Source organism: Lithobates pipiens, unplaced genomic scaffold, assembly GCF_037356315.1.
Source record: "Lithobates pipiens isolate NorthernLeopardFrog02 unplaced genomic scaffold, aLitPip1_a1.2 Scaffold_27, whole genome shotgun sequence".
Taxonomy (NCBI): domain Eukaryota; kingdom Metazoa; phylum Chordata; class Amphibia; order Anura; family Ranidae; genus Lithobates; species Lithobates pipiens.
Window position 1 is genome coordinate 59,837,797 of NW_027507788.1, and position 12,655 is coordinate 59,850,451.

Below are 12,655 nucleotides of genomic sequence, written 5' to 3' on the forward strand. Positions count from 1 at the left end.
TGCATAGAACTGCATATTTACAGGCGTGTCTGCATAGATCTGCATATTTACAGAAAGTCCAAACATTGGATTGCCAGAGGGCTCTGTCCCCGGAGTATTGCATTAACGGTTGATTGTTCAGGATCTGGAGAAGGGGAAATTTTCCTTCCAGTGATATGAAAGATAATAACCACTGATGCCATTCTCTCCAGTTGGGGAACTGGTTTGGTGGAGGTGACTACAGTTCAGGGGACTTGGTCTCCACAGGAGAGCATACTGCCCATCAATTTCTTGGATCTTTGGGCGGTACACCTTGGTTATTGGACGAACCAGTTGCTCAGGTTTGTGGTCAGTGTTCAGTCCGACAGTGCCACTGCAGTGGCATATATCAACCACCAGAGTGGCACCAGGAGTCGAGCAGCTCAGGAAGGTTAACCACATTCTGTCTGGGGCAGAACAGCATGTGACATCTGTTGGCAGTACATATTCCAGATATAGAAACTGGTAGGGGATTTTTCCCAGTCATCAGTGACTAATACTGGGACAGTGGTCCCCGCATCCTGAGACATTCTCTGCAATCTGCCAGGGTTGGGGAATTCTGCAGGTGGATCTATAACAAATCAGACATGTTGGGACCAGGACGAGAGCAATAGCGCTAGATGTACTGATAACAACTTAGGGACCAGTTTTCCCTACTCTAAGCCTTCCCCCTGATTTAATTACTGCTGCTTCTTTTGCAAAGAATCCAGACGGTAGGAACACTGATAATAGTGTTAGCTGGCCTAGCCCAGGAGGACTTGGTGCACCGACATAGTGAATCTTGCGGGGAACGCTCCATGGATACGTCTGGACCAGCCAAACCTTGAGTCCTGTTATCTGTGTTGTTGAGCGCCAGGAGAATGACTTCAGGGAGCTTCCATTACAGAACTTACAAATCTTATATTCCTGGTGTAAAGCCAGGAAATCACACCTGCTGTAATATGGGAGCGGGGGATTTTTTTCCTTTCTCCAATCGAGAGGGGAAATTAGATACTTTGAAGGCTGCTACATGGTCTTTGGTTCATACATTCACAGGTTTTTACCAGATGGATATCAGAGCCACAGAGGATGCTGCCTTGGCCACAGTATGTTATGGGTGGCAGTATAGGTCCTTCTTAGGTGGAAGTTTTTGTGATTGTGTCTCCCTCACCTCAAGTATATTGCTTTGGGACATCCCACATAGTAATTACTATGGCTGCTCTGTGTCCTGTGATGTACAATAATGAAAACTGGATTTTTCCCACATACCTGTAAAATTAATTTCTTGGAGTACATCACAAGACACAGAGGTCCCTCCCCTCTTTCTGGGAATTTATTGCTTGCTACTAAACTGAGATACTTCCTGTGTGTGTGTGTGTGTGGGGGGGGGGGGTTATATAGGGGAGGACTCCCTGTCTGATTTATCTGCCAGTGTCCATTCACCTATAGGTGGCACATAACCCACATAGTCATTACTATGGCTCCTCTGTGTCCTGTGATGCACTTCAAGAAATGGATTTTACAGGCAAGTATGTAGGAAAAATACAATTATTGCTGTGGTACTGATGAGCACCAAGCAGTACCTAGTCCTTATGATGAAGCTTTTTTTGATCAGCTGTACATTTATGGTAGTTAATAAAAACCAAGCTACAGGAGACTAGACAACACTAAGTGGCGCTCATTGGTACCACTTACTTGACTTAAAAATATATATTATTTGTACTGTATATAACAAAAGTATGCATGCCTATTAATATTATTACAGACTTTAAAATAATTAAAGATTATCTTCTGGCAACACATATAATGAATCAGTAACCTGTCATACATATCTGTCTGTTTTATCTGTCACTGGAGATTAAGAGGTTCCCTTTACTAAGCTCTCTTTTTGAGAATTCAGTCAGAAGCAGCAGGGAAAATAACATCTTAAAAAAAAAATGCAAGGAATAGTCTGTTTTCTTTTTTCATGGCAGAGGTGAGCTGGATACACACTGGGGGTTATTTATTAACCACTTTCAGACCGGACCATTTTGCTGGTCAATGACCAGAGGTCTTTTTACAATTTGGCACTGCGCTGCTTTAACTGGTAATTGCGCGGTCATGCAATGTTGTACCCAAACAAAATTTGCGTCCTTTTCTTCCCACAAATAGAGCTTTCTTTTGATGGTATTTGATTGCCTCTGCGATTTTTATTTTTTGCGATATAAACGTAAAAAGACCGCAAATTTGGAAAAAAAATGATATTTTCTACTTTTTGTTATTAGAAAAATCCAATAAACTCAATTTTAGTCATACATTTAGGCCAAAATGTATTCAGCCACATGTCTTTGGTAAAAAAAAAGTCAATAATTGTATATTTATTGGTTTGCGCAAAAGTTGTCACATCTACAAACTAAGGTACGTTTTCTGGAATTTACGCAGCTTTTAGTTTACGACTGCCTATCTCATTTCTTGAGGTGCTAAAATGGCAGGGCAGTACAAAACCCCCCCAAATGACCCCATTTTGGAAAGTAGACCCCCTAAGGAAATTGATAAGTGGCATGTTGAGCCCATTGAATATTTTATTTTTTTGCCTCAAGCGATTGAATAATGACAAAAAAATATATATTTTTTTTTTTTTACACAAAGTTGTCACTAAATGATATATTGCTCACACATGCTATGGGTATATGTGAAATGACACCCCAAAATAAATTCTGCTGCTTCTCCTGAGTACGGGGATACCACATATGTGGGACTTTTTGGGAGCCTAGCCGCGTACGGGGCCCCGAAAACCAAGCACCGCCTTCAGGCTTTCTAAGGGCGTAAATTTTTGAGTTCACTTCTCACTACCTATTACAGTTTTGAAGGCCATAAAATGCCAAGATGGCACAAAACCCCCACAAATGACCCCATTTTAGAAAGTAGACACCCCAAGCTATTTGCTGAGAGGCATGTTGAGTCCATGGAATATTTTATATTTTGCCACAAGTTGCGAGAAAATTACAAACTTTTTTTTTTTTTTTTCACAAAGTTGTCACTTAATGATATATTGCTCACGCATGCCATGGGCATATGTGAAATGACACCCCAAAATAAATTCTGCTGCTTCTCCTGAGTACGGGGATACCACATATGTGGGACTTTTTGGGAGCCTAGCCGCGTACGGGGCCCCGAAAACCAAGCACCGCCTTCAGGCTTTCTAAGGGCGTTACAGTTTTGAAGGCCATAAAATGCCAAGATGGCACAAACCCCCCCCCCCAAATGACCCCATTTTGGAAAGTAGACACCCCTAAATTTAGGGGTACACTAGTGAGACTAGGTAATAAATGGCGGGTGCCCTGAAACTATAAAAAAATAACTAACCAACCAGCGTCACCTGTAACAGTTATATGGTGATCACTGGTGAAAGGGTTAACTAGGGGGCAATCAGGGGGCTTTATGCGGTAGTATATGGGGGTCCCTGGCGCTATAAAAAGCTGCGGCGAACCTAAATACCTACCTGCCTAACTAGCGTCACCTGTGACACTAATACAGCGATCAGAAAAATGATCGCTTATTAGGCTGGGTTCACACTGGAGCGATGCGGGAACGCCACGAATCCGCGGCGGGTTCCCGCATCGCATGCCTCCCGGCGGCAGTTCACACTGCCCTATGCGAACTGCTGGGAGTGTCAGTGAAATGTTAATGACACCCCCAGATCAGTTCGCATATCGCAGTGCGATCTGCAAACTCGGATCGCATGGTGTGAACACCCATGCGATCCGATTCTGCTGCGGCCCAAAAAAAGGGTCCCGTGCGAATTTGCGGCAGGTGCGGCGGGTGCGATGCGAATTCAGCCATACTATCTGTATGGCTGAACTCGAATCGCACAGAGATCGGATGTGATTTGCACTGCAGTGCGGTGCGAATCACATTCGTTCTCATAAACCACTGCAATGTGAACCCAGCCTTAGTGACACTGGCGACGGGGGGTGATCACGGGGTTAAACCTTTATTGGGGGGGTTAGGGGGGTACATTAGAACTAAAGGGGGCTAACCCTAACTGCCCTAACAGTTATTACAGTCACAAATGACACCAATGCAAAAAAAAAAAAAAAAAATGACATTGGTGTCACTGTGACTGGGGGGCAGGGGTAATTGGGGGGGTGATCGGGGGGGTGTGAGTGTGCCTGGCATGTTCTACTGTGTAGTGACGTGTTGGTGCAACTCACCGATCCTCTCTCCTCGGTGTCGGAACGAAAAATACCGACACGGAGGAGAGAATACATCACTTCCTCTCCTGTGTTTACATTACAGGAGAGGAAGTGATGTCACGAAGGATTTCTATTCGTCGGGAGCGATCGCAAGGGGGTGGCCATAAATGAATGGCCGCCCCCTCGTCCGGGATCGCTCCCGAACGAATACCGACCGCCGCAGGCACCGGGTGGGGGCCCGATAGGGCCCCCGACCCGCGGGAAGGCAGGGACGTACATGTACGCCCTTATGCCTGCCCGTGCCATTCTGTCGACGTACATCGTCGTGCGGCGGTCGGGAAGTGGTTAAAGGAAAATCCCCTTTGCACTACAAAATTGCACTGAAAGTGTACTTGGAAGTGCAGTCGCTGTAGATCTGAGTGCAAGGAATTCAAGGAAAATAAAAAACAGCATTTTGGCTTGCATGTGTTTGGATGATAAAATCAGCAGAGCTTCCCCTCATTTCAGATCTACCCTTTTAGATTTACACGACTGCACTTCCAAGTGCACTTTGCACTTGTAGTGCATAGTGGATTTGCCTCTCGTAAATAAACCCCTATATACAACTTTTGTTGTTCAATTTCCTTTAGATTTACCTTCAACTATGTAGTGCAAGGGCCTACCTGATTGCATACAAATTGGAAGTTTTTAGGTTGGACCTCATATTATATGGTTTTGGTAAATCTAAAGGAAAAAATCTAAAGAAAATTGTATGGTGTGTATCCAGCTTTACTCTAAATGTTTAACATGGGGGTTTCTTTTCATATTGTTTTATTTCGAGGACTAACAAAATAAATGAAGTCTTCCTGTTTAAAGCAGGTAAATATGAAGATTGTATGTGGATACTTTTTTTTTTTAATGCCAGCCAGCAGATGGAACCAAAGGTTCCTTTTTTACCAATTTTTTCAGGCTATCCTTACCTGCTTTTTTGAAAAAAACTTGTTGATTACTTAGCCTTATGGCTAAAATGTACACACACTTGTTCAGACAGACAGTTTCAACTTTGATGTGTAATATTGTGTGCCTGGTCTTTTTAAGGGCACAGTTGACTGACATTTTGCAACAAGTTAAGATGAAACGCGGAACACTTGCTGGCCTTACTGTGGAAGAACTTTGCCAACTTGTAGCTACACAGCTGCAGGAGCCACTACTAAGGGAAGCTTCAAATCCAGCTCTTAAAGTGACACAGGTAAGTTTTATGTCAGGTTGTAAAGTTAGACCAGTTTTAGAATATTATTTAGTTGACATAATAAAATACCTATGTTATATCTCATGCCTTATTATAATGAAACAGTGGGGTTGATGTTAGGGCTGCAATTAACGATTATTTTTATAATCGATTAGTTGGCCGATTATTGTTTCGATTAATCAGTTAATAACCTTAAGAAAAAGTGTGGTGTATAATTTAGTTAATATGTAAAGTTTTAAAAATAGGCAATTTATTCTTAAGTTATCTGTATACAGTGGTAAATATAAATAACCAGCTATATGGTTAGGGAGCAAAATATCAAATCCACTCTGAGAATAACAGACAGAAGAGATATATGGCATATACTATTAGAGGATATATAATGTATATGCTATTAAAGGGTGAATCTGGTAAATATCATCGGACTCAGAGATCATGTTTTTTAAATAAAAAACAATGTCTTCCTTAAAAAAAAAAAAATGTAATTTTAAGAATGTTCATTTGATTTTCTAATCGTTTGTGGGGTCAAATTGACGTTCATTTACAACCACAGTGATGGGAAAATTTGGAAATAATAGAAAACTTCTTGGTTAAAAGGAATTTTCAGACAGTGTATGTGGTTTTTGTTCAGAAATTACATTAATTTTAAAAACAGAATGTTAAAAACAAGTGAAAATTTGAAAAAACATTTTTTCAGCGAATGTACAAAGATTTTTCATCTGAATATTCTCATCTGAAAATTGATCCGTGTGGCCAGCATAAGGCTCGGTACACACCTATGCAGTTTGCTTTTGATCTGTTTCTGCAGTGCCTTTTGCTGTGCATTTTGATTTTTATGCACATGATTTTGCTGCGATTTGCATTTTTGCTATTTTTTTGCCCATTTTTTTATTGGGCAGATTAAAAAACACAACTGTTGCAAAAACGCATTACATGCTTTTCTGGAGCTTCTCCATAGAAGTATATTGGACCAAAAAAAAGCACCATTTTGCGTTAAAAAATAAGTCCCTGACCCTTTCCAAATACGCTGCGGCTGCAAAAAGCATAGATTTGAACGTGTCCCATAGGAAACCATGTAAATGAACTGTACTGCGTTTCTACAAAAAGCCCTAAAAAACACATAGATGTGAACCAGGTCTAAGATGTTTAGTAACATAATGGGGTTAAAAAAAAAAAAAAAATTAGCCCTTTATAGCAGTGGTCATCAACCCTGTCCTCAGGGCCCACTAACAGGCCAGGTTTTATGTATTACCTTGGGGAGATACAGACTAGAATACTGCAATCACTGAGCAGCAAATTATATCACCTGTGATGTATTTCAGTTATCTTGCAAACCTGGACTGTTAGTGGGCCCTGAGGACAGGGATGGTGACCACTGCTTTATAGTACAAAATAAGCAGATAATCACTACTGCAAGGGGTTATTTTTTTATTTTATTTTTTTACTATAGAACTGTGAAAGTACAGTATTTTTCGCTCCATAAGACGTACCTGACCATAAGACGCACCTAGGTTTTAGAGGTTGAAAACAAGAAAAAAAAAATTCTGAACCAAATGGTGTACCAAAATATTTTCCAGTGCCCATGAAATGCAGAGTGACCATTACCATAGAAAATGCAGAGTGACCATTACCATAGAAAATGCAGAGTGACCATTACCATAGAAAATGCAGAGTGACCATTACCATAGAAAATGCAGAGTGACCATTACCATAGAAAATGCAGAGTGACCATTACCATAGAAAATGCAGAGTGACCATTACCATAGAAAATGCAGAGTGACCATTACCATAGAAATGCAGAGTGACCATTGCCTTAACTGATGTTATCCCAGTAGCCTGCCTATTCCTCCTGTCCTTGGTCCGTCCTCCTCCTCCCCAGCCATTGTTCCTGAGACCTGACTCCTGCCTTCGCCTCTTCCTCCAGCCACTCCTGTCAGAGTCACCGGCCCTGCGTTTCTCTGCCTCTATGGTGCCAGGCTTCCTGAAGGACAGCTGGCACTTCTCCCTCCTTCATGAGGCCACTATGCACTAGGTGGTTGGGTACGACTGGGTATGGTAGAGTATTGGCTGGGTATGGTAGAGTATTGGCTGGGTATGGTAGAGTATTGGCTGGGTATGGCAGAGTATTGGCTGGGTATGGCAGAGTATTGGCTGGGTATGGGAGAGTATTGGCTGGGTATGGCAGAGTATTGGCTGGGTATGGCAGAGTATTGGCTGGGTATGGCAGAGTATTGACAGGGTATTGGCAGAGTATTGGCAGGGTATGGCAGATTATTGCAGAGTATTGGCACGGTATGGAGGGATGGCTGTGACTTTACTTGTCAGAGAGCAGAGCTGTGGGCACTACAGATGCCGCCCACAGCACTGCTGCCATCTGATCTCTCCCCTCCACTGTACAGATCTTTACAGAGGGGAGAGAGGAACCGGCTTCATTGTGATGCCGGTTTGTTTACAAGTGATTGCTCCGTCATTTGACAGAGCGATCACATTGTAAACGGCCCACAGGTGCACCAAGATGGGCACCGCTCCGAAGCCGCGGCCTTTCCTAAGGCCGAGGCCGCAGATCGCTCCAGATCGCAGCGGGGGCCGGTTCGGGGGGCGGTGCTTATCGTATATTCACACCATAAGACGTAGGCACATTTTCCCCTATTCCCCCTATTTCTTGGGGGGGGGGGGAGTGCGTCTTATAGTCTGAAAAATACGGTAATTTTTACAATAGCGTTTGCTCTTTTTTCTTTTTTTTTTTTTTACTATAAAGGGCTCATTTGCTAAAACTGGAAAGTGAAAAATCTGGTGCAGCTGTGCATAGAAACCAATGGGCTTCCAGGTTTTATTGTCAAAGCTTAATTGAACAAGTTGAAGTTAGAAGCCGATTGGCTACCATGCACATCTGCACCAGAATTTGCACTCCAGTTTTAGTAAATCAACCAGACTGGAACTCCACCATTTAAAGCACACATTGTTAATGGTAATTTTAAAATGCACATTTTAAAATTGGATACTGTCGTGTAACAATGTTGGCCATGAAAATTGCAAATGCAGGAGATTCATTCAGGCAGTAATTAAATCACTTTTTATTTTAATATGTTTTAAAACATTTTAACTTTTTTAGTCCATCTAAGCAAATGCAGCATTCTAGCAAAGGTTTCTTTGTTAGCTGTCCTCAAGGTCCCACCAATTCACACATTTTTGCTTGTTTTAAATCTTATTCCAAACGTGAGGATGACCTGAGCATACTACATTTTATTTTTTGTTTTTTTTAATTATGTTATGCCTGCAGTTTACACTTCATTTCTGTGCAGTGCACTAGGAAAAATCCTGTTGAAATAGTGTTCAATGACATAGTAAGAAGTAATATAGTACTTTGCATGTTTTAATGTTATTCGACAGCCTATTGGACATGGTAGACCCCAGTACCAGAACACACAACGAGCTGCACCATTCTTGCCATCAGCTACAGGAGCATATGCAGTACGTCCGCAGGTAAGTTTGATAGAACTTGTAAGAAAAAATGGGGTGAATGGCGCTACCCTAAAATCGAGAAGGCTATAATACTCTCTACACCTTAACAAATAGTGTCATCCAAGAACTGATAAATGTGATAAATTAATATTCCAAGTAAACCACTAAGTAGAAAAAGTGCAATACCACATACACAATACCTCTATATACGACCTCAATTAAAAAAATAAATCCCCAGTAAGTGAAGAATTTCCTAGCTATGAAAAACACCATACACTATATAATTAAACTGTCAGGTCACCTTGAGGCGAGGTGACAGGTGCACACCGTAGGGATCAGGTTGTGGACCCTACGGCTGACTGCTGCAGACGGGGGACAGATCCCACTGGGGTTAGAGCGTAAGATTCCCTGGGGCGCGGAGTCTAAGAGCCAGTAGGTGTTCACCAGCACCTCTGGTGGTGAGGATGGACTTGGCTGCAACTGCCTCCAGGTCGCGACCCCCAGGGTCCCCCAGCTCACACCCACAGTAGGCAACAGGAGGATAGGGATGGTGAGGGACAAAGCCAAGGTCGGGCCACAAGCAGACAAGAATGGTCGGGTACACGCCAAAAGGTCAGGATCACAGGCAAACAAGGATAGTCAAGACACGCCAAAGTCGGTAACGGAAAACAGTAGCAGAGCACACGGCAGGATACGGGAAGCTAACACACAAAGGAATACACAATGGTTGATCAGCACTGATTGCCTGCAGTGCACAGGTTAATATAGGGCTCCCTGATAGGGCCTGGGGTGGAGCCATGTTTAGAGGAGAGGTTATAAAAACCACCAGGTGGAAGTGGCTGACCTCTTAGTCTGAAGACATGAGGGAAGGTAAGCAAACACAGGAAGATCACTGCATAACCATGACATAAACAGTTCCAGTGGTGACTAGGTGTCAGACTTGCAAATATGTAAATTATATATAAATATAATAATAAATGTCCATATCTAAAAACCAATAGTCCATCAACCAAAAAAAATTATATGTGCATCAAAAAAAAGAGAGAATAAAATATAGTCCCACACAAAATATGTTCAAAATATCTGTTAAAGTTGCCAACAATTTCCAAGGTGAAAAAAGTACTCAGCAGGTCAGGTGGCTTTTGTGCTCCCCCATATTGCTCCCCACTCACCGACTCCTATTACCCCTATGGGGTAGATGTCATGTACAGGTAACCAGAGATTAGGTGTTCCTTGGTGAATCCTCCAGGGGATTTGTCGATGGCCTGGCATAATATCCCTTTAAGAGTTCCTCCAGACCAGGGTAATCAATATGATCTCATGCCCAGGAATCTCCTACCCGAGAATCTCCAGTCCCGGTTACCAGCAGATAAATCGTGAGATCACAGGGGTATAACCTCACAAAAAAGAGATATGCCTCCTATAGATATGCCTCCCATAGTGCAGTAAAGGATTATTTATTAAAAAAGCCTATTAAAATGCAAGCTTCCCACCAAGTGGGTAAAAAACTACTACAAACTATGGTCGGTACAGTGTATTCAAGGGCCAGAATACAGCGTGCGTTCCAGCTGCACTCCAGACTCCCGTACCGGAAATTACGTGTGTAGCACTGCCATATGCGTTTCGTCATCAACGTTTTCAAAGGCGGTAGAACTTGTAATCCAGGTATAGATGTTGAATACACAGTCTAAGCATAATACTTCTTTTTTCAGTTGTGTCTAATCTGTCAAAAGAATGTACAGCCCCATGACCTGCAGCTTATGTCTTGTAATCATGTCATGCATGTAGAGGTAAGTGTGATTACTATGAAGGGGATTTTATGTTTACCAGGTTAACTCTAGTCATGGTAGTGTTTTAATGGCAGTGATGTAAAATCTCTCCAATGAACACAGCAATAAAAAAAACTTTCTATCCAAAACTAAACAAACTATTTTTCTTAAGTTTGAGCATTAAAGTGTATTTCCACTTTTTCAGTCAAATTTGAGAAAATCCCCTTTTAAATGTTTGTGTTCCCATTCACATAGCATGCCCAAATTTATTTTTTAAACTTTTCTCGCCTTTTTAGATATTTTTGTATTTTTTTATTTTTTTTTTGCATTTGTGCTAAAATGCACATTTTAGAGCTGGAGATTGATTAAAATCCCAAACCTTATATATATTCTGAAAACATGGACCCTGGGGAATGAAATGACGGTAGTTACATTTCTTTACTGTTACACCATTTTAGAGCAACGGTTTACCAAACCTATATTTTCAGCAAAAAATACACTAATGTTAATTTTTTAGCTGTACATAAGGACACAGGAGTACTTTATATTAATGACTACCTATGTTACACTGCGGCCTTCAGGTAAGTGGTCAATGGACCAAAAAATGCAGGGATTCCCAGCTCAAGTGTAACCCCTCCCAGCTCAGCTAAACCTCAGTTTTTTAGCTGGTGTCCTTAGGTGATTGATGTGCCCACACATGTCTCACTGAATGCGTTTTATTGGACTTTACTCTTCTTTTCAATGGCCTATTCTGGTCACCCCTGCTGGGCAAGGAAAAGGCATCCTCTTGATTCAAGGAATTTGATTGTTAGAGAAGTGGACGTTGCCAATCAACATTCTGGAGCTTTGGGTGAGATCCTTCTAAATAGGGTTTTCCTCTATTTCGTTTTGTGATTTTGAACATGTTGCTGTGTTGCCCATTCTTCATGTTCCTTTGCTTTGGGACATCCAAATTTGTCCTAAATATGAACCCCTCTGCATCATGTGATGTACGATTAAAAAAAATTGGATTTTTAGTTTACCTGTAAAATCCTTTTCTTGGAGTAAATCACAGGACACGGGTATCCCTTCCTGCTTTGTGTTCACTGCTTGCTACAAATTCAAGGTTTACCAGAGCTGGGTTGGGAATTCCTGTCTTTTTTTATTTTGCCAGTGTCCATTCATCTGAAGGTGGCAGCATAACCCAAGTAGTCAAGAAAAAGAATTACCCTGTGTGCTGTGATGTACTACAAATGGTACACCAGAAATCATAATTTTGGTGCACACAAATGTACTATATCACCCATTTTTGCTAAATATACCATTTGAAGTTGTGTGGGCTATATATATATATATATATATATATATATATATATATATACACATATATTTTAATGCCTTTTTTTGTTTTTGTTTTTTGTTTTTTTTTTACTTTCATGAATCATATTTATTATTCCACAGTGCATTCGATTCTGGGCTATAACCAACAAAAACAATTCCTGCCCCTTCTGCCCGAGCCAAAGATGACCTCAGTAGTTATGGAAGCCTAGCGATGCTGCTGTACGGGACATTGCTTAACAAATAGCCTTCTTTCAAAAGCTAAACTTTTTTAAGCTCACACAAAAATAAATGGTGTTTAAAAAAAAATCTGCTTTGTCTTTTGTTTTCAAACCATCACTTGAGATCAGTCAGCATGATCAGTGTACTTTTATTTTTGTTGGGCTTGTGAACAAAACTGAACAGTTTAAAACAGGAATCCATTAACTGCTATAATATATGCATTTTTCTGATTCAAAGTGTAAAGGCAAGACAAGATCATATGAAATGGGAACATGAAGGAAAAAAGGGAAGGGGTTTGAAGGCCCCTTTTTAGTTAATTGTTGCATATGGGAAAGCAGCAGGTAGGCAGGTTTTAATGTTCCCCCATTATGTCAGCTACGTGAGATTGAGGAGAGCTGTGTGACTGACAGGTGGCGACCCATGAAACTGAAGTTACATGACCATAGAAACTTCTGGAAGCCCCTGGAGCCCCTATAAAAAGGGGG

General features: G+C 41.4%; 1 protein-coding gene across 1 annotated transcript in view; it reads left to right on the top strand.

Moving 5' to 3' along the window:
• RNF214 (ring finger protein 214) overlaps positions 1–12,257 on the top strand; it is a 155,795-nt gene extending 143,538 nt beyond the window's left edge. Inside the window, exons 12-15 of the mRNA XM_077456988.1 lie at positions 5,250–5,400; positions 8,791–8,883; positions 10,575–10,652; positions 12,072–12,257. Of these exons, the coding sequence (XP_077313114.1) occupies positions 5,250–5,400; positions 8,791–8,883; positions 10,575–10,652; positions 12,072–12,137 (388 nt within the window). The 3' untranslated portion in view covers positions 12,138–12,257. The remainder of the gene's footprint in view (positions 1–5,249; positions 5,401–8,790; positions 8,884–10,574; positions 10,653–12,071) is intronic.
• The last annotated feature ends 398 nt before the right edge of the window (positions 12,258–12,655 follow it).